Here is a 21,444-nt window from a genome sequence, read left to right on the forward strand (position 1 = left end):
GCACATATACACCATGGAATACTATGCAGCCATAAAAAAGGATGAGTTTGCGTCCTTTGTAGGGACATGGATGCAGCTGGAAACCATCATTCTTAGCAAACTATCACAAGAACAGAAAACCAAACACCGCATGTTCTCACTCATAGGTGGGAACTGAACAATGAGATCACTTGGACTCGGGAAGGGGAACATCACACACTGGGGCCTATCATGGGGAGGGGGGAGGAGGGAGGGATTGCAGTGGGGAGTTATACATGATATAAATGATGAATTGATGGGTGCTGACGAGTTGATGGGTGCAGCACACCAACATGGCATAAGTATACATATGTAACAAACCTGCACGTTATGCACATGTACCCTAGAACTTAAAGTATAATAAAAAAAATTAATTAATTAATTAAAAAAATAAATAATTTGTCATATTAACTTATGAAAGGAGAAAAAGTTGAAACATCTCAATGGATGCAGAAAATTATCTGATAAAATGTTATGCCCATTTACATTTAAAAAAAGCTTTTTCACACTAAAGATGGAAGGGACTTTCTTTAACAAAAGATATTTATTGGAAACTTAAGAGCAACCAATATATTTAATAATAAAATGTCATAGACAGTCACATCCAGGTCAGAAACAAGATGCTCTATCATTCCTTCTGTTCAATATTCTGATGGTGGCCCTAGCTAGCAAAATGATGTAAGAAAATGAAATGAAGTATTACAGCTGAAAGCAAAAAGAACTAATATTTGCAGAAGACATGATCGTTTACACAGAAAGATCAAAGAGAATCTATAGACAGCATATTAAAACTAATAAGAGGATAGCCAGATCTTTGGACTAAAGATACATGTATGCAAATTATAATATTTCTAGATATCAGCCACAACCAATTAAAAAATGTAATGTAGAAAATCTCATTGATGATATTTAAAAAACTAATAGCTATGTAGAAATGTCTAATAAAATATATAAGAAATCTTTATAAATACTTTTATCAAGATCTTAATTATAACTCTTACCTGTAAAGGAATACTTTGCATGGAATCCAATGTGTTCTACACGTTCATTGGTGACAAAGTGTATCCATACCTGAGAATAAGGTATAACCAGTGGCAATGTAGGCTTTGAAGGACCACAAAGTCTCCACATCAGGGGCCCATCAGCATCACCTGAACAAAATAATATACCAAGTTTCATTATTGATATAGCTTTTGAGAAATACATTCAATGAATTTGGTGAGAACAAATTTCAAGATATTCATTGACACACATTTAAATTCTGATTTAGTAGCAGACATTGCACAATGTTTCTCTGTCTTTGTCAACCGCCAAAGAAAGTCCCTCCAAGAGGGTAAACACAAAAAATCAAAGCAATTTTGAAATGAACCTCTCTCTATTATGGACACCATTTTGTTCCAATTTGTGTTTTCATAGTTATTTCGGCATATCTAAACAGAGATACAATGAATTAAAATAGCACTTTTGGACACACCTTTTGTAGGGTGTAAGAAATATAATACCAACAGTGATCAAATATATCCTCAAGATAAAGTGATCATTGCCTAAAATAGGAAAGATTTCTTCACTGTATTCAATCAACTAAAAAGGACACAATATTCAGCACTCAGGCCAAGAGCTGTCAGATCTGAGCTTGATATTTTTTATGAAGATTACTTTTCATGGGTTTGATGAACATGTATAGAGCATCAGCAGGGCTCTCATTTACCTGCTTTCTTTTTATTCTGTCAGATAAACATCACTGACCTTCTAAATCAATGATATATAATATTTTAACTGAACAAACTATTTTAACTAAACCTGAGCAAATAAAGAGATGACAGCATTTAGCTGACTGAAATTTGAGATACAGCTGTTCTGCTTAAGACTACAAGCCCGTAATTTTGAACCAGGTAGAGGGGGTGAGGGTTTATCAGAATTCCATGGAGAACATTCTCAAACCACAACTTCTCTTTCCTTCATAAGCCTTTTTAGGTTCCTCAGCCTCAGAGAGGTGGGAGGACTCTCTGGCTGAGGCCCTTGGTCTGTGGGCACAGGCTCTATCAAATTCTCCTTCTTGAAAATCCTGTCGCTTAGGTTCTCAGATGTAACTAACATTGACCTCTCAGTTTCTCAAGGACTTCTCCACCAACTAACTGATCAGCTTCTGCTGCTTTCAACCTCCTTTTCTTAAAATTTGGGAAAACACAGAACTCAGCAAAACTTTGACAGTATGGATGATTACATACTATTTATAATATTATTGTCTTCCTCTATCTACTTGTTTATTTACTGAGAAAAAAGTGTCAGCATAATCATGGAAGCAACCTAATGAATAGTCTACACCTTGACTATGGGAAAGAAAGAAAATTGATTCATCCTCCTTGAATATAGAGGTTTAAAAATTTTTCAGAGAATTATGGTTTATTGAGTACACCGCAATCCTTTTCTATCACGAAAACCAAGACAAATGACTGCTTTGGGGTTATTTCCCCAAATAGCTTCCATGTGTTTCTCCATCTGGTATATTGCAAAACTTCTTTTAACTCCTAAGGCCTCAGGAGAATTTCACAGCCCCTTCATAAATCCTGGAAGTTCAGGAAACGGCCAACACATGCTGAGCATGCTAAGTCCCAGTCTCCTTGGAAAGGAGTCTTGATAGTAGTGGACTCTCTCTTCGGCAAGAGTCACATGCCAGGAAACGAAGTGACTGTAACACAGGGTCTAGTAGTACAGTGATCCGTCCCACTCACTGTTCCTGGGGTTCGTTTTCCTCAGCTGGGCACACGCAGAATTATGGCTTTGAACAGAGTTCTTTTGGATCGTATGTACCTATGTTAGAGCCATTTGACTCCCTTCATTGTTAGTGGTCTCCAAGCATAAGAATAATATTGTAGGCCAGGCATAATGGCTCATGCCTGCAACCCCAGCACTTTGGGAGGCCAAAGAGGGAGGATCACTTGAGGCCAGGAGTTTGAGACCAGCCTGAACAACGTAGATAGACCCCATCTCTAAACAAAAAATTTTAAAAATTAGTTGTATGTAGTGATGTACACCTGTAGTCCAAGCCACTTGGGAGACTGAGGCAGGAGGATCACCTGAGCCTGCAAGGTTGAGACTGCAGTGAGTTATGATCACACCACTGCACTCCAGTCTGGGCAAGAGAGCCAGCTCCTGTCTGAAAACAACAGCAGCAGCAACAACAACAAAAAGATAAAAAGAATATTGTAGATAAACAGGAGAATGTGTTCTTAGATAGAACTCACCCACTCGAAACTCAAGGACATCAAATTGACAGTCTTGGTGACTTTCTAGGTAAAAGTCTTCAAAATGAATGGAAATGGATGAATTTTCCTGATTTGGATTGCTGAGAGTCCATTCACAGTTCAGGTTTCTTGAGTAATTCCTGACTCCATCATAGCCAGGAGAAGTAAAGTTTCCTTCAGGAATATTTTGAAGAGACCCACCACACACTAAGAAAATACAAGGCAACAGAGAAAGTAGTAGTAAGATTCAGGCCACAACAGAAGAGATAAACAATACAGGAACAGTAATTAAAACATCAACACTACTGCTTTGATTTGTTTTTCTAGATGCAGTCAGGGTTATGGGTAAAAGGCATGCAAATTATGGAAGTTTCTGCAAGTTTATAAAGGAAAGATGTGCAAAAGTCAACAACTTCTCTATTTTCCTGTTGCTACAGATTAAGTGGTTGGGGTTTGGCTCTGTATCAGTAGGTTCAAATATTGAGGCCTACTGTTCATTAATATTTAATTTAGAGGAATACATAAATATAACGGTGGCAGGTCCTAATGGCTTGATTAGCAATTCTCCACTTGATCTAATAAATTAACTTAAATCCAACAGATAATAGGACATTGACTTGCCAATGAATTTGCCCCCTTTTAATAAAGGAACAGATGCTTCTTGTACCAATGAAATAACTTAGCGTTTTTCTTTTAATATTCACTCCCCCTTCCAAATTTTAAAACCCTTAGATAAAAACACCAATCCAGGAAATAGGAGGATATTTATAATTAGAGGCCATATCTTGCTTAATTTTGGAATGTTCTATATCATATCAAACCTCCCACTTATTTTCACTGGAAATATGTGTGTGGATAGATGACTAGAAACAATAAAGCCTGTTCTGTCCCCAGTAAAATTAATTCCTCTCTGAGACCAAGTTACCCTCTAGGAGGTAGATGGTTTCTTTCAGCACAAAAGAATTGACCAGGAACTATGGAACAGGTCACCAACCCTCATGGTAACATGACCTGAAACTGTGCTAGAAGCTCATCTAACAGCATTAAAAGTTTTAAATTCACCATAGCCGTTTCTTTCTGAAATCAGAAAGCTTTTTTCTGTCTGCAGTGCGTTTTTGATCTGCTTATGTGTGTTTGTCTTATGTCAAAGATTCCAAGTATCACTAAAGGGAAAACGGATGGCTTTGCTGCCATTGACAGTAGCTGGGGGCATCTGCAGTGCACCTGATTAAAATGAGGTGCATTTCTATTCACAATAGCAAAGACTTGGAACCAACCCAAATGTCCATCAATGACAGACTGGATTAAGAAATTGTGGCACATGTACACCATGGAATACTATACAGCCATAAAAAAGGATGAGTTCATGTCCTTTGTAGGGACATGGATGAAGTTGGAAACCATCATTCTCAGCAAACTATCGCAAGGACAGAAAACCAAACACTGCATGTTCTCACTCATAGCTGGGAATTGAACAATGAGAACACTGGGACACAGGGTGGGGAACATCACACATTGGGGCCTGTCGTGGGGTTGGGGGGGGGAGGGATAGCATTAGGAGATATACCTAATGTAAATGATGAGTTAACGTGTGCAGCACACCATCATGGCACATGTATACATATGTAACAAACCTGCACATTGTGCACATGTACCCTACAACTTAAAGTATAATTTAAAAAAATAAAAAATAAGATGAGGTGCCTTTACAACATCCTACATTACCTGCATCTTCACTGGAGGTATAGGAAGCAGTGAAGCCACCATATGGCCTGGATCCATCCGTGAAAAAAATGACTCTCATTGTGTTTCCTGAAGATTTAATCTCATTGCTTACATTCACACTACTACACAGTTTCTCCAGCTGCGGTGAGTTACTTCTAATGCCATTGAATACCTGTTGGAAAAAGAATTTAACCTTTAGGCACACAATCAATCTTACTGCATATTTCCTAGAAGATGATATTCCCAGCCCAGACCCACTTCCTTCTATGGGAACCCTGCCCCAAAATGAATGACCTAACAATTCAGGTTTCTATCCCAGTGCCAAAAGCCTCTATGTTACCCTGAGCACATTTTGTGACCACAGGGTGATTTCACTAGAATGAAAGTATTGCAGTAATGCCTTCCTGCCATGTGGTGATAGATTAAAAGCTGCTACACACTTTGCAACTGGAAACCGTGCTCTCAGTGTAAAGGAGATGAGCCATCATGCTTACAATGTGGTCTGCAGAGCTCACTGATGGGCAGTTTTTCTTAACAATGCATCAGGACCTTTGTTATTTGGAAGGGAAGCTGATGATTTCATGTATATAATAAAGCAGATATTTTTCTTTATTTACTTTAATTTTTATTTATTTATTTTTTGAGACAGAGTTTTTCTCTTGTTGCCAAGGCTGGAGTGCAATGGCGTGATCTCAGCTCACTGTATCCTCCACTCCCCAGGTTTAAGCAGTTCTCCTGCCTCAGCCTCCCAAGCAGCTGAGATTACTGGCATGTGCCACCACGCCCAGCTAATTTTGTATTTTTAGTAGAGACGGGGTTTCACCATGTTGGTCAGGCTGGTCTTGAACACCTGACTTCAGGTGATCCACCTGCCTTGGCCTCCCAAAGTGCTAGGATTACAGGTGTGAGCCACAGCACCCAGCAAGCAGATATTTTTAAATACCTTGAAAAGTAATTTGAAAAATCAATCTCCATATGCAATTAAACATAGTTCTTTCCTCGTTAGTTGTGGATTCAAAGCTTCAATTTCCTTACTTATTTGAATTTCTAAGAATGTATTATTATTGACTCTAAAATAGTAAATAATAACTGTAGTCATTCACATAGTCACAATAATTGGCAAACTATTCTTCCAATGCTTTACAAAATCAAATGAATTTGCGTGTCTGGTTTTCACAGTTCAAAAAAAATCTAGATGAAATAACTGAAAAATAATTCATTGATTGAGTGATTGATATTCCCATTTTTAAAAGGATTTGAATGACTCAAGATTAGAAATAATGACTCAGACTATGGCACTAACAGTTATGCAGAAGGAGAATGCACTCCACAACAAAAGATCTCTTTAAATTGACTATAATTAATCAAATTTATCTCTCTGGGGGCTTCTGGTCTAAAGTGTCTTCCGGATCACTGGACCAGAAGAAGAGTTTGCTATCATTTACTGAGCCGACAAAAATGCCAGTCTTTGCTTATCATCCCCTCAGCCTGTCTTATCCAATCAACACAACACCCTCCCAGGCAGATAACAGTATCCCTGTTTACCAGATTAAGACACCAGAATTCAGAAAGATGATGTAATTTGCTGAAATTCAAATAACTAGTAATAATAGAACTGGGATTCAAACCATCCCTCTGATTCCAAACGATGAAATAATGCATAAAGAAACAGATGAGGACTAATATTTCTATAATGCTGAAAACAGGAATGGACACCACATTGCTGGAATCAAAAGGGATTAGAACCAACTATAAGGTTAATGGGACATGTTGGAAACTGTGATCAATGGCTCTTATCCTGCCTCTGAGTCTGCCTTTGGCATAGAATCACAATGACTGAACATGTTACAGTCATCCATTTATCACATGGACTTCTGCTGTTAGAAGCAACCAGAATGCCATTCCCATCATTGTCCTCTAATCCCTTTTGTACTCAGAAACTACAACTCTCAGAGTACAAATGGATAGGAAGCAGGCACGTGAGATTTAGGATTTGCTATGAGCAGGGACAAAATCAGACACAGGTGGCATAGCTTTTCGTTTTCTCTATCTGTACAGAGAGTCAGATAGGCAGGTGGGTTTAGAGAAATTTTAGGCTCAGTTCAGCTGGATACGGTATTAGCCAGGAAGCAAACAAATGAAAGTTAAAGCTGCCTCCTCTGCACCAGCAGATCTTCTTTCTTCTTCACTCTTTTCTTTTTTTTCTTTCTTCTTCTCCTTCTTTTCTCTTTCTCCCTCTCCTTCTCCTTCTCCTCCTCCTTCTCCTTCTCCTTCTTTTCTCCTTCTCCTTCTTCTGGTTCTTTTTTCTCCTTCCCCTTCTCCCTCTTCTCCTTCTCTCTCTCCTTCTCCCTCTTCTTCTCCCTCTTCTCCTCCTCCTCCTCCCTCTCCTTCTTCTTCTTCCTCTTTCATCTTTCTTCTTCCTCTTTTGGGCAAGTTCTCAATCAAATAGAGTGGGGGCAAAGGCCAACCCACATGTCTTTGTTTGGAGCAGAGTAAACAGGAACCAAAATAAACATTGAACATATAAAAATATACTTCAAAAAAGGAATGTGGACATTATACTAAAGATTCAGAAAAAAAATTAATTCTGAAAGTGATTCCTTGCTGGAGTTTTAACCTCCCCAAGAGCAAAGACTGTGGATATGACATTTGCAGGTTTGTAGTTTTCCCTGATTAAAGAGTCAGGGTCCCCTCATGCATACAGAGATGCCAGTCATCCTTTTGGTAATTCATTCTTAAATATGAATGAATAGCCAAGGATCAGCAGACATTTAGGGAAGTGACTAATGCAAAAGGCAGAGACCAATATTAGTAAACAGGACATAGGAACATGAAGAAAACTGATCCCAAATAAGCAACACAAAACTTCAAAATTATTATTAATATATTCATATATATATAAATATATCAAACATATAAAATATTTAAATATATATTTTTCAAAGATTGATGGTAAAATAAAGATAATTTCAGGTATACCATTTCTCAAAAAATATATTGCCCTTGCCCATTTCCTTGGGGAGCTACAAGAGGGTATGCCTCACCAAAAGAGGAAATTAACCAAGAAAGGGACGTGCATAGCATCACAAAACCAGCTTTCTAGCCCAGGAGAAGAATGAAGGAGCTTGCACATGTAATGGCAAAGGGAAATTCTGAAATGACAGCTAGCATCAGGCTTGCAACTGATGGACAAAGGCTCAAGGAAGGATATTACTGAGGAAAAGAAATGGAACTGATATGTTTTACTACAGAAGGTAAAGATGCACACCTGGGGTGGAAAGGGTGTGGAAGAATTCGTGATCAACGCATAAAACCCAAGAAAATGTAAAGAGGACATGATTATTATTCCTTAGGAAAACAAAAGCAAACGTTGCCATAGTACACTACTTGGCTCAGTTGTGAATGGTGTTTACATAATCACGGTAATGTCAACTGAATGACAATTTAAGCAAAAGCTGTGACATACGTATTTTGGGAGACAATTGGGAAAGCCTATAAACTGTGAATACCCCATGTGTGTTTGTGGTGGCAGGGGGGTAATTTTCATCTTCCAGAGTAGGATGTGGATAGATAATGTCCAAAAAATGCAAGGAGTAGTAGAACAGGAATGTTATTTAGAAATAATGACATAAAACCAACCAGCTGTAGCTGCAAGAGTTATAAGTTGATAATTAAGGGATAGGGAGATGACAAGTAAGATCTGCTTTGGAATTGTGGTTGTGGCTATAACTTTCATCTTTATTTGAGCTCTAAAACTATGACTGTTCATATTCTCTTTCCTAAGGATATGTGAATCCTCTACTTGTAAAATTCCTGATAATCATTATATTCAGTATGACTTAAACTCTGAAAATAATTTCAAAGGTAAAAAAAACTGTTAGCATATACATCAAAATTTTAGTAATAGATGAGTAGAATTAAAAATACCTTTATATTTTTTATTTTCTGAACTCTCCAAATATTGCTCAATAAGCATCCATTACATTTATAATCGGAAAAATGGACTAAAATCAGAATTCAAGTGGATTTATATCTCATGATTACAAGTACATAAAGTATGCTTTGCCAAGAAGAGATGAGAAAATGAATCAAAATATGGTATAGTGGGAGTGGCTATTATTTTTTCTACTTCATCTTTGTTCATATATATTCAATCAATAATGGGAAAAAAGTTTCTTATAATAAACAATCTTAGTCCAAAATTTCCTGGCTCTCAAATAAAAGAAAACCCACTTGGTTTCTTATTTTCAAGATTTGAAAGACAACAGTTCAGTCCTTCAGATATTAGAACTTGGAAATAAAATTTGAAGGTTGAATGAGATCATTTTACGGCAATACAAAGTGGTCATAAGATACAAAGATATTTCATATTTTTGAAATTCACTACCCAACAGTTGACAATTAAACTGACAACAAAAGTGGCTTGTTACTAAAGGTATAATGATAGTACCTCTGATACCCATTCATTCAACAATTATTTATCTCTATTATGTACAGGCACTGGGGATTCAGTGAATCCCCAGCAGTAAATGAAACTCTGGCTTGACCTCAAGCCATATTCTCAAGCCATGGCTAGAATGCTTACATTCTAGTGGGGGAAGCAGACAATAAACTGATGAACAAATCAAAATAATGTATGGCAGCAGGTGTGAAGTGCTGTAAAACAACATGGCAGAGATGGGTCAGGCCAGGGTGGGGTCTGTAATATAAGGTACTTAGACCTTATGGATTAAAAGGCATTCGAGCAGAGACCCCAGTGAAGTGAGGGTGTGGAGCAGGCCATCTGGGGAGGGGCATTCCAGATGAGGGCAACAGCCAGATGGGGAGCATCTCAGCGCATTCAGGGAACAGAATGGAGGCTAGGGGTGGCTGGATCCCAGCAAGCAGAGAGGAGTTTGAGATAAGACAAACAGGTAGAAGAGGGAGGGGCAGCAGATAAGTGGCAGCCAGGCGGGCAACAGGTGCAATTTGGGATTTTCCTCTGAGTGAGATGAGAAGTCATTAGAGGATTTTCAAAGGGAGCAATATGATCTGATTGAGGTTTAAAACCATCAGAAGCTGCTGTGTTGAGAATGTAGGGAGATGAGAGCCGAACAAGGGGGACCAGGTGGAACTTCCTAAAATAATCCAAGTGAACGGTGGGGGTGGCAGTAGTAGATACGATGAGAAGTAGTTCAATTGTGGATATTTTTAAAGATACACCCAATGGGACTTGCTTATAGGTGCCATATAGGGTGTGAGAGGAAGGATTCCAAAATAGACATCGAGATTTTTGACCTGAGCAACCAGAAGTCTGGAATTATTTACTGAGATAACAAATACTGCAGAAGGGGTAAGTTGGGTGGAGAAATTTACTAATATTAATCCAATCTACCTATCTACACACACATATGTATGTATAGTACTTCACAGTTAACAATCTATTTGTTATTCACACTCAGGGATCTCATGCGCTTTCTTTTACTTCAGGAAGCAGAGAGTGCTGAGGGCACATCTGAAACCACTGGAGTTTGCGACGTGGAGGACACGTAGCAGTGCTTTCCCACCAAGAGGCCCTCTGCACCCCTGGAAAGAGCAGTGATTATGCAGGACCACCCATCTGCTCAGAACTTTCGTGGTGGTTTGTGCCGTGACTCTGGTCCCATTCAGCTATGTGCTGCTGTAGGCTTAGCTTCCCACAGCCTCCCCTGTTTTGCTATTTGTCATGATCATTCACTCTTAAAATGTATTCTATGACCCTAATGCACAGAGTGATAGCTGATAGTCTCTTAAAACAACTTTTACAATTATTTTGACAGGTTACTGTGATTTTGTTCTCTCAACAATACTTAGAATTTGAGTTATAGTTGCATAGATGGCAATTTTCCTGACCTAGCTTTTTGACTATGATTCATGGGTCAGTAAACTCTTTAAACGATGGAATATAACATCTCAGGTGGCAGGGAACACTTACTATCACATGCTCATTGTTGCAGGACGGATGCATGGCCAGCCTCAGGTTGTTAAATGTTAGGGTGATCTGCCTTCCCTCCGGGGCGGTGATTCTCCACTCGCAGATCCGGCCATGAGGATTTGGGTTCGGGTAGTTGGGAGAAGTAAATGTTCCAGTAGAGCCCTGAAGATCCCCACCACACTCTGATGTGGGGTGAAAAAGCCAAGATCAAATCAAAATGTCTTTCATCAGGAAAGCTCTCAAAATTCAGGTATTTAAAAATTAGCCTTCTAGACAAAATTATTCTCCGTATTTATTTATGTGCATAAGGATTTTAGTGAACATATACATTCACTTTTTATCTCTATTAATATTTAACTCTGCCTTCCATGGATGATAGTCCACAGGCAGCAATTTAATTATCATCATGGCCCAAGAAATGAGAGATCAGTGAATGTAATGAATTTAAGAATCAGGAAAATCAGGCCAGGCGCGGTGGCTCACACTTGTAGCACTTTGGGAGGCTGAGGCAGGCAGATCACAAGGCCAGGAGTTCAAGACCAGCCTGACCAACATGGTGAAACCCCATCTCTACTAAAAATACAAAAATTAGCCGGGCATTGTGGCGTGTGCCTGTAATCTCAGCTACTCAGGAGTCTGAGGCAGGAGAATTGCTTGAACCTGGGAGGCAGAGGTTGCAGTGAGCTGATATCATGCCATTGCACTCCAGCCTGGACAACAGAGCAAGACTCTGTCTCAAAAAAAAAAAAAAAAATCAAGAAAATTGGCCAGGAGTGGTGGCTTACACCTGTAACCCCAGCACTTTGGGAGGTCAAGGCAAGACCTCATGTTTACAAAAAAAAAAAAAAGGAAAATCAGAAAGTTAATGTTAAGTACCCAGTTTTTCTGAACAAGATGTTTATTTCATCTGAGTTTGTCGGGTTTGCAGTAAGACAAATTCTGAGTAACTACAGGACTCTCTTAAGGCGGGCATTACAGTATAACTCTCATCCTCTTATTATAACTCTCGTGATACTAGTTATTTTCCCTTATAGCATTGATCACAGCTGTAATTTTTCATTTATCACTGTGACTTTTTGATTGAGGTCCAAGAAAATAGGGGTCATGTTTTGTTTTGTTTTTCAAATATTGTAACACCGGTGCCTAGCATAGTGTCTGTCCAATGCAGGTGCTCAATGTTGTGTTGAATGAATCAATGCACTCACCTTCCACACTGGATTCAAATCGCAGTCTGAATCCTGAGGCAGTCAGAGAGCCATCTGTGACAAACCTGACCACAGCAGTATTGCTAGAAGTATCTACATTGTCAGGAATAGTGTTTCCACAGTATCTGCCCAAGATGTTTCCTGTGAGAGGCAAATAATTAAATATACATGTCCAGGTGATTGATTTCTTTTAACCTCTATTCGAGATGTCCTGTGTATACAAAGAAAATAATAAAAAAAAGACCCTGCCTATGAAGAAACATTAATCTCTGTCAAGACAACAGGAAAACATGAATAAAAATGAACATATTCAAATATATGAAGAAGTGAAAAAAATGCAACCAGTTAGGGGAAGGATATCTCAGCACAATGTGGAAGCCTTGCTCATTTGGTTGAAAAAATGATCTGAGACAACAGAGTGACAAATATCTGCCTTATGCCACCACTACGAGACATGCATGGCCCCTTCCCCTTCTCAAGCTATAGAACACCCCTCAAATAACCGCATCATGTGGCAATGGGATGTCTCAGCAGCAAGAGGTGCCTTCCCAATACCGTTGCTCTCCTCAAGTGGCCTCTAGGGTGGGCTATATGACACCCAGGCTCTGGGCATCCATTGTTAATGGTAGAATTGAGGGAGAGAATCGCCAGTACTGCCCAAAACTCATTAGTCTGTACTTCGCTGCAGAGTATAGACATGCTTTTGCCTTTCTTGGAAGTGAAGAAACTTCAGAGGCTGAATAAGTACATGTGAAAATAAACACCCAAAAGAGAGCAGATACATTTCACTAACCAGAGGTATGATTGTCCCAGATCTCCACGAAGTCTTTTTCACAGCCAGAGGAATTCTGAAGGTTAAAATCTTCAAAAGAGATGGTGAGATAGTGTCCGGAGAGCCCCTGGAGATGCCACTCACAGAATAAATTGTCTCTATATGGAAGTGTTGGATGTCCAATGCTTTCAACAACGCCGCTTTGCCCTGTTACTCTTCCCCCACACTGAGCTGCAAAATAAACAAACAAACAAATAAATAAATAAATAAGCAAGCAAGAAAGATTGATTCTATTACAAATTTTGTTTTCTTCATTTCACCAGCACATTTGAAAACTTTCAGGTGCCAAGTGACTCTGAATTGAAGTTTTAAAAATTCTGAAAATGGTTAGTGCTTCCCTCATTATTTGAATTCTATCATTGATGTAAACAGAAATGATACCACAAGTCCAATTCAATAATGGGAAACAGAAGATGACGACTAAATGGAATATTCTGTAATGTCACATTAATTATTTTGAGACACTATGTAAGAGCTATTAGTTGCAAGTAAGTTTCATCTCAAGACCAACTGATAGGCTGATCTGGCCTGCCTAGTACCCTGTGTTGATCCTAAAGACTGAACCCATGCTCAGCTGGAAGGGGTACTGTGGAGATGCCTGCCATTTCTAGTTTTACTCTCAACTAAACAGTTCACTACAGTAACTGATATCTCAGGGCCTTGAAAATTACTCTTCAATTATGTCTTACTAGCTGGGTGTGATAGCTAATTGAATTATATGCAGCTTGACTCAGGATATAACATGATCTATGGTGTAAACATTGTTACCACTAGTCTTTCTGAACTTTCACTGTATTAAATATTTGTTTGGTTTGTGTCTAGACCTATTAGATATCAAATTATGTGCTATTGTGACCATATTATAGTGAATCTTAGTGAATCTTCAACAAGCAAAGTTACCGCTCATTTTTTAAATAAGGAAATCAAAATGTGGAATAGGCATATTTGCTTTCTTTTTTTTTTTTCTTTTCTTTTTTTTCCTTTTTTTTTTTTTTTCGAGGCAGTCTCTCTCTCTGTCACCCAGCCTAGAGTGCAGTGGTGCCATCTCGGCTCACTGCAACCTCCACCTCCCGGGTTCAAGCAATTCTCTGCCTCAGCCTCCTGAGTAGTAGGAATTACAGGCGCCCACCACCATGCCTAGCTAAGGTTTCACCATCTTGGCCAGGCTGGTCTTGAACTCCTGACCTCGTGATCCACCTGCCTTGGCCTCCCAAAGTGCTGGGATTACAAGCATGAGCCACCATACCCCACTGTCATGTTTGCTTTTTATCCAGTGACTGATTTGATACTAGAGACTCAGAGAAAAAAAAAGCTTAATTATTTTATATATGATGAGGAATTCAAAGACGCTGTTCTAAATATAGTTATCTGGTTATTAAATAGTTTTATTACTTAAAGTAATAAACATACTGCAGTTCTTCCTTTTCCTTGGGGGATACATTCCAAGACCCCCAGTGAGTGCCTAAAACCTTGGATAGTACCAAACCCTATACAGACATATAGACTATTTTTTCTCTATTTATGTACCTATGATAAAGTTTACTGTATAAATTAGACATAATAAGAGATTAACAACAATAATAATAAAATAGAAGAATCATAACAGTATACTGTAAGAAAAGTTATGTAAATGTGGTCTCTCAAAATATCTTGGTGTACTGTACTCACCTATTTTGGGGCCTCTGTTTACCAAGGGCATTTAAACCATGGATAAGAGAGAACTACTGTATTTCATAGTAAGCTAAAGAAACAGGAGTTTAACTACATATATTTCTTCACAAATAAGTTAGAGAAAATATAAAATATTCAAGTTTACTAAGATTATGTTTTAAAATGAAAATTAAAAGAGAAATTAAAGTTGACTAATGACTGTGATTTCAAACATTTACACACCTTACTTATTTCTAGCATTAAAATATTTTTTAAATTAGGCAAATAGAAAGACTTATTTTTAAAAAGTCATGGTTTTAAAAAAAGTTTTAACATATTCATTCTATAATAACTCTTTTATTTAATATAAAAATGTTTCCCAGGGTTTTTATAATTTTGTATCTTACAGTTAAGTCTTTACTCCATCTTGAACTAATTTTTGTATATGGTATATGGAAGGGGTCCAGTTTCAATCTTCTGCATACTGCTGGCCAATTCTCCCAGCATCATTTATTGGATAGGGATCTTTTCCCCACTGCTTGCTTTTGTCAGCTTTGTTGAAGATCAGATGCCTGTAGCTGTGAGACCCTATTTCTGAGCTCTCTATTCTGTTCTATTGGTCTATGTGTCTATTTTTGTACCAGTACCACGCTGTTTTGGTTACTGTAGTCCTGTAGTATAGTTTCAGGTCAGGTATTGTGATGCCTCTAGCTTTGTTCTTTTTGTTTAGGATTGCATTGGTTATTTGGGTTCTTTTTGGGGTCCATATGAGTTTTAAAATTGTTTTTTCTAGTTCTGTAAAGAATGTCATAATAGTTTGATAGGAATCGCATTGAATCTGTAAATTTTGGGGAGGAGTATGGCCATTTTAATAATATTGATTCTTCCTATCCATGAGCATGGAATGTTTTTTTCATTTGATAGGGTGGAGGATGGGAGAAGGGAGAGGAGCAGAAAAAATAACTATTAGGTTATAGGCTTAGTACCTGGCTGATGAAATAATCTCTACAACGAATCTCCAAGCACGAATTTAACTATATAACAAACCTGCACATGTACCTCTGAACCTAAAACAAAAGTTTCAAAAAAATTATTACCTATGGAATACTTGGCCTTGAATCCCACATGTGTGGGGCTGTTGTCAGATCGAAATCTCAAATACATAACCTCTCCTGAGGACCACTGACTGCTGGGCAAAGACGTCCCACAAAATTTGGAAAGTATTGGTGCATCTGAATCCACTCCATCCCGCAACTCAAGGTAGTTGGAAGTACAGCTGAAGTGGAAACAAAATTCTGTTAAATTTACATGGTCAAATGCCTTATTTTGATAATGACAATCTCACTTACTTTCTTTGAAGATACTATTAAATCATCGTTTCCTAGCATAAAAGACTATGATAGAATCAGCATAAGCCACGTCACTTTAAAATGCTGTATGATATTTTTCCTAATAACACATTCTTTTATTAGTAGGTCAAAAGACAGGTTTTACATGTTCTACATTCAAGAATATTCACTTCCCTTCCATATTCTGTATTGGTTTTACAAATATAAATGTTGTTTTCAAATTAGTCCCTATGAATTTCAAAAAACAAGTATTTTGCTCCACACAAGGATTTGATACATTTCACATGACAAAGATAAATTCTCTAACAGCTCTGTAATTGGGACTAATGGAGCGTCCCAACTGGAATTTTCTGTGTCCATAAACGTAGATAAGCATGTATCTAGCGTTTCTTCAGGAAGTCACATGAGCCAATTAATGCTCCATGAGTGGAAGAGTAGTATTAGACGCAGTGCCAGAAATAGCAACACAAGCTCTTATATCCAAGTTTTGCACCACAGCTGCATTCATGCAAATGTACACATGCTTTTGTTCAAGGAAAGATAAAAATTTTTTTTTTTTTTTTTTTACAATCTATATAGTTTTTCTTTCTCTTTAACATAGTAAGACTTACTCTCTGGTTTGTAATCCTTTCAGAACTCTTATTAAATAAAGACTGAGAAATTATACTGTGCATGCTTTAGTACTGTTCTGACACTGGTGACCCCTGGTGACACACCACACAAATTCCCATTTGTTAAACAGATGTTTTATCATTTGTGACACCGAATATGAGGCTAGGCAAATAAATATTCATCTATCAGAAACACGATATATTTCCTGTGGGAGGAAGAATGGATAACATCAATCTCAAGTAGCCACCCCCAGTGTCCCTTGCAGGAAGTGTCTAAGGTCACAAGGGACAGTATCCATGTACATAACCTGCTCAGCTGATGGGAGAGTGACTGGCCGACTGTGTTTTCAGGCCTGAGCCATTAAGCATTTCCCTTTTCCCCTAGATTTCCTTGCAGTATGCTACTGAAAGAAATGGACTATTTTGAGACATGACAGTTAAAAAATACTAACTTTGGGTAGGAAAAAAGATGAAAATGGAAGTGACATACTTGGGTGTTACTTCAATATCGAATTGATCTTCAAATTGCAGCTGTATGCGTGTTTCCGGTGGAGCCGCTAAGATCCAAATGCAATCAGCGTGCGAGGGATAATTATCAGGGTGGTTGGGGGAGGTCACATACCCAGCAGAATCAGTATCATGGATGTAGACATTGCCCCCACAGGCTGTCAGCAAACACAGTTAAATCAGTCTACGATCTGGTGAAGGGGATTCAATCAACGGCCACAAATCATCTTTTAAAGTCAACTTCTCTGTATTTTGTCTCTATTTCCCTTCATCTATTATGATCCCCATTTTCTTTTCCAGCAAACAAATTCTCAATATGCTACCGAGGGAGCTACCGGGTGTGACACTTTTTAATTTGCCAGACCATCTATTTTCATTGGAAATTTCATTCTTTCTTAAAGCCAACCAAATGATTATGGCACATGGTGCACGGGGCAGAACATCACAGAAGCATGAATAAATATCCACCACTTCGATAAGCATGTAAGTATGCTAGCAGTTACAGCCTCCCCCTGAGCATTCAGTACAGAAGAATGATGCAGAGCTATGATCTTGGTATATTTAAAAGACTAAGCAGATATATCTTTGCACAATCTGGGAGCATTCATTCATTACGTTTCTTCAGGATTTAGATGCATTTGAGAAACAAGATCAATGGCATGAGACAATTTATTAGCCATGTTATGCCAGAGGATAAAGGAGCTTTTTAATATTACTGTTCTAAAAAACCAAAGCATTATCACAAAATTTTTTTTATTATCAATAAATATTCTTTGGCATTTTCAACAAACAAACCAGATAGGAATAAAAGTACTTACAATGCCAATGAAACTAACCTGTCCAATCACTTAGCCGTATACATACTTGATCTGCTCAACTCTAGCAATATTTATGTCCACTGTCACTCATCCACTTACAGTCACATCCTGAATTCTGTCAATACTTCCAACTCCCCCATCTCTGAAACTCTAAATTGCAAATCCCTTTGATGAGCTCCGACTCCCTTGCTTTGTGTCTTTCCTTCAAACTTCCCTTGCAAAATACCAACTCTGTGGCTGTGTTCAAGTCAAGCCATTCATTCATGGAAATTGATGCCCCTGCAAATATATGTTCTCCCATCTCAACACCGCCGAGCAATTCACCCATTACTTTTCATATCAACTACAATGGTTGTTTTGAACTTTACTTCCTAAACCCTTGACTTTCCCCATTTCCTCTTGATTCTAAGCACATTACATTAGGCTCTATTTTACAAAGAAAGTAGAAGAAATCAGAGGAGAATCCCTTCCATGTGTTACTCCTGATTTGTTACTAACCTCAATAAATTCATCTGCATTTCTACACTCTATTTTTCCCTCTGTACATTATCTTCCTGTATCTCTGGATCAAGTTCCCATCCTATTGTCACCTCCAGGATCTTGCCCTATTTAATCTCTCTCTCTATTTGTGTGTCTGTCTGTCTCTCTCTTTCTCTCTTTTTGCCCTTCCTTCTTCAACCCTATGAAAGCTCTCACATTCTCTCAAGTCACCTCACAGTTATATGCTCAAAGAACTTTTTAAGTTCTTACTTTATATCCACAGCATTTAACACGATTGATCACATTGTCCTTCTTGACATTTTTGTCCCTTGGCTTCTGTGACACCAAGCTCTTCTCCTCCTTTTACTCCTCCCATCATTCTTCCTCTGGCTCTTGGGCGCCTCTCTCCAGGGTTTCCCTGACATTGCTGGAGGCCCTCAGGAATCTCCTGTAGGCCTTTCATCTCACTCTGAATAATTGCTGTCATACATCCTCATGACTTAAACGATAAGCAGTCAGTTGATTATTCCCGTATTTACAGATTCAGTCTAGACCCCTGTTCTGACCTCCAGACTTATGTTCCGGCCACTTACTGGGCATCTCCAATGGAGGTAATTCAGAGATTTCAAACTGAACACATCTCAAGTGAACACTCTCATTGGCTCGTCAACCAGAGTTCCATGCCTGAGTCTGCTGATGAGAGCACATCGGCCCTCTTCCCATGGACACTCTGTATCCACCTTACTGCCTTATTTTTCTCCTTGATACTTGTCACCATATGGCATCTTATATATTTTAATTATTTATTGTCTGTGTCTTAACACTAGAATTAGGCCTCATGAGGACATGGATTTTGTTTGTTTACTGACACATCCCCAGGACCTAATACAGTGTCTGTCCCATGAAAAGTTCTTAATAAATGTCTGCGGGATGAATGGATCCACCCAGCCAAAAACCTAACAACTGCTCCTAAGGCTCCTCCCATCCCTTCCCTCCTGCCTCACATCCAGCTGACCTCCAAATTCACTCCATCCCATATTTATAATATCTTTGATATGCCCTCTCTCCTACCTTCTTACTGCCATTGCCTTAGTTCAGGGTGTAATTTTTTTTTCCCTAAATTACTCTTTCATCTGGTCTCTCTCTCTTTAGTCTTCCTCGCCTCCAGTGATTTCAGTGTTGCAGCTACATTAGTGTTTGTAATCTGATCACACTGTTCAGGCTTTGGAGCAAAATCTTCCAACGCCTCCCATTACCTTTTGATTAAAATCTTAACTAACTTAGGGTGGCGTCCATGGCCCTGAACACAGTGATTCCTGCCTGCTTCATCACTATTATATTTACTTCTTTTTGACTCTGTTCTTTAGCAGTAGTGAATTCTTTCAAATTATTGAATATGACTTGTAACATTGAGACTTTCTATGCACTCACATCTTTTTATCGCTGATTGGCAAATCTCTTCATCTACTTCCTCTAGAGTCCTCTCTGATGTCCTGGGCTGGAGTAGGTGTTTCTATTCTGTGCATTCCTCTTTCTAGCACTTATTATACCATATACCATGTTCTTTTTTTTTTTTTTTTCTTTGAGACAGGGTCTTGCTTTGTCACCCAGGGTGGAGTACAGTGGTATGATCATGACTCACTGCAGCCTCAACTTCCTGGGCTCAAGAGATCCTCCCAACTCAGCTTACTGAGTAGCTGAAACCACAGAAGTGCACCACCATGTTCAGCTACTTTGAAAACGTTTTTGGTAGAGACAAGGTCTTCCTATGTTGCACAGGTTGGTCTAAAACTCCTAAACTCAAGTGATCTTCCTGCCTTGGAAAGTGCTGGGATACAGGCACGAACCACCATGCCCAGCCCTGTATCATGTTCTAATTGTGCCTTTGCTTGTCTGTCTCCTCTACCACACTGTGAACTCCTTGGCAGAACTTGGTGGTTTGCATGATGTGAAACACCTTGTAAATGTTTGATTAATTAATCAATAGGCCTATTAATCAGGTGAGAATAAAAGGCATCTACCACAGGGTCCTAGAAATCTCAATCAACCATAGTGAAGGAGCGTCTCTGGAGAAAAATGGTATAAAACTAGGTGATTTGATGTCAAAAAATGTTCACAAAAGGACCTAGGTTAAAGGCTGAGAAATGGGAGTGGCATGGAAGTAGATATAGTGGGAAGATAGCCAGATAGATGTGGGAAGTAGGAGGATGGCTATAGTTATGGAACATGGTTGAGTTGGTTAAGTAGAGAGAACTAAGAGTGATGCTGTTGTTTCAGGTTGCCAACAAGAGGTTGTGAAATTCAGACTTTTAAGTCTGATGTTAACAGCAGTCATAATAAGCTTTAAGAAAGACAGGGAGGAAGTAATGGCCATAACAATACTTGCATGAACAGTGAATCCACAAAGGAACAGAAGAGATGCAATGTCAAATACACCCTTAGTGTATCACTTAGTGTATCTGAATTACCACTAAATGTTGACTTTAAAAATATAAATCAAGACTGAGTCTATTGGTTGGGGACGGTGGCTCACTCCAGTAATCTTAGCACTTTGGAGGCCAAGGCAAGAGGCTCACCTGAGCTCAGGAGTTCAAGACCAGCCTAGGCAACATGGTGAAATCCCATCTTTACCAAAAATACAAAAATCAGCTGGGCGTGGTGGTGCATGCCTGTAATCCCAGCTACTCGGGAGGCTGGGTCAGGAGAATCACTTGAGCCTGAGAGGTGGAGGTTGCAGTGAGCTGAGATTGTGCTGCTGTACTCCAGCCTGGGAGACAGAGAGAGACCCTGTCTCAAGAAAGAAAAAAAAGACTGAGTCTATAATAAACAAAAACAGAAAAGTAGAGTTATGTAGGATGAGCTGACACCTACTCACTAGACTCAAGACACTGCTACTTTTGAAATGCTTTGGTACCAGGTGAAAACTGCCCATTCATGACTCAGCTGCAAAGCTCAGCATCAAGAGAGGGAGGGATGAGAAGATCCCAGCTTAGAAAACAATGGTGCAGGTGCCCACCGAGCTGCATTAAAGCTCCCTCCTTGTGCCAGAGC

General features: G+C 38.8%; 1 protein-coding gene across 1 annotated transcript in view; it reads right to left on the minus strand.

Moving 5' to 3' along the window:
• CUBN (cubilin) overlaps positions 1-21,444 on the minus strand; it is a 319,416-nt gene that overhangs the window by 79,215 nt on the left and 218,757 nt on the right. Inside the window, 8 exon segments of the mRNA XM_030941178.1 lie at positions 1,020-1,169; positions 3,264-3,470; positions 4,989-5,160; positions 10,942-11,123; positions 12,147-12,287; positions 12,940-13,149; positions 15,726-15,904; positions 17,079-17,253. Of these exon segments, the coding sequence (XP_030797038.1) occupies positions 1,020-1,169; positions 3,264-3,470; positions 4,989-5,160; positions 10,942-11,123; positions 12,147-12,287; positions 12,940-13,149; positions 15,726-15,904; positions 17,079-17,253 (1,416 nt within the window).

The sequence above is a fragment of the Rhinopithecus roxellana genome, chromosome 11, assembly GCF_007565055.1.
Source record: "Rhinopithecus roxellana isolate Shanxi Qingling chromosome 11, ASM756505v1, whole genome shotgun sequence".
In the NCBI taxonomy this organism is placed as follows: Eukaryota; Metazoa; Chordata; class Mammalia; order Primates; family Cercopithecidae; genus Rhinopithecus; species Rhinopithecus roxellana.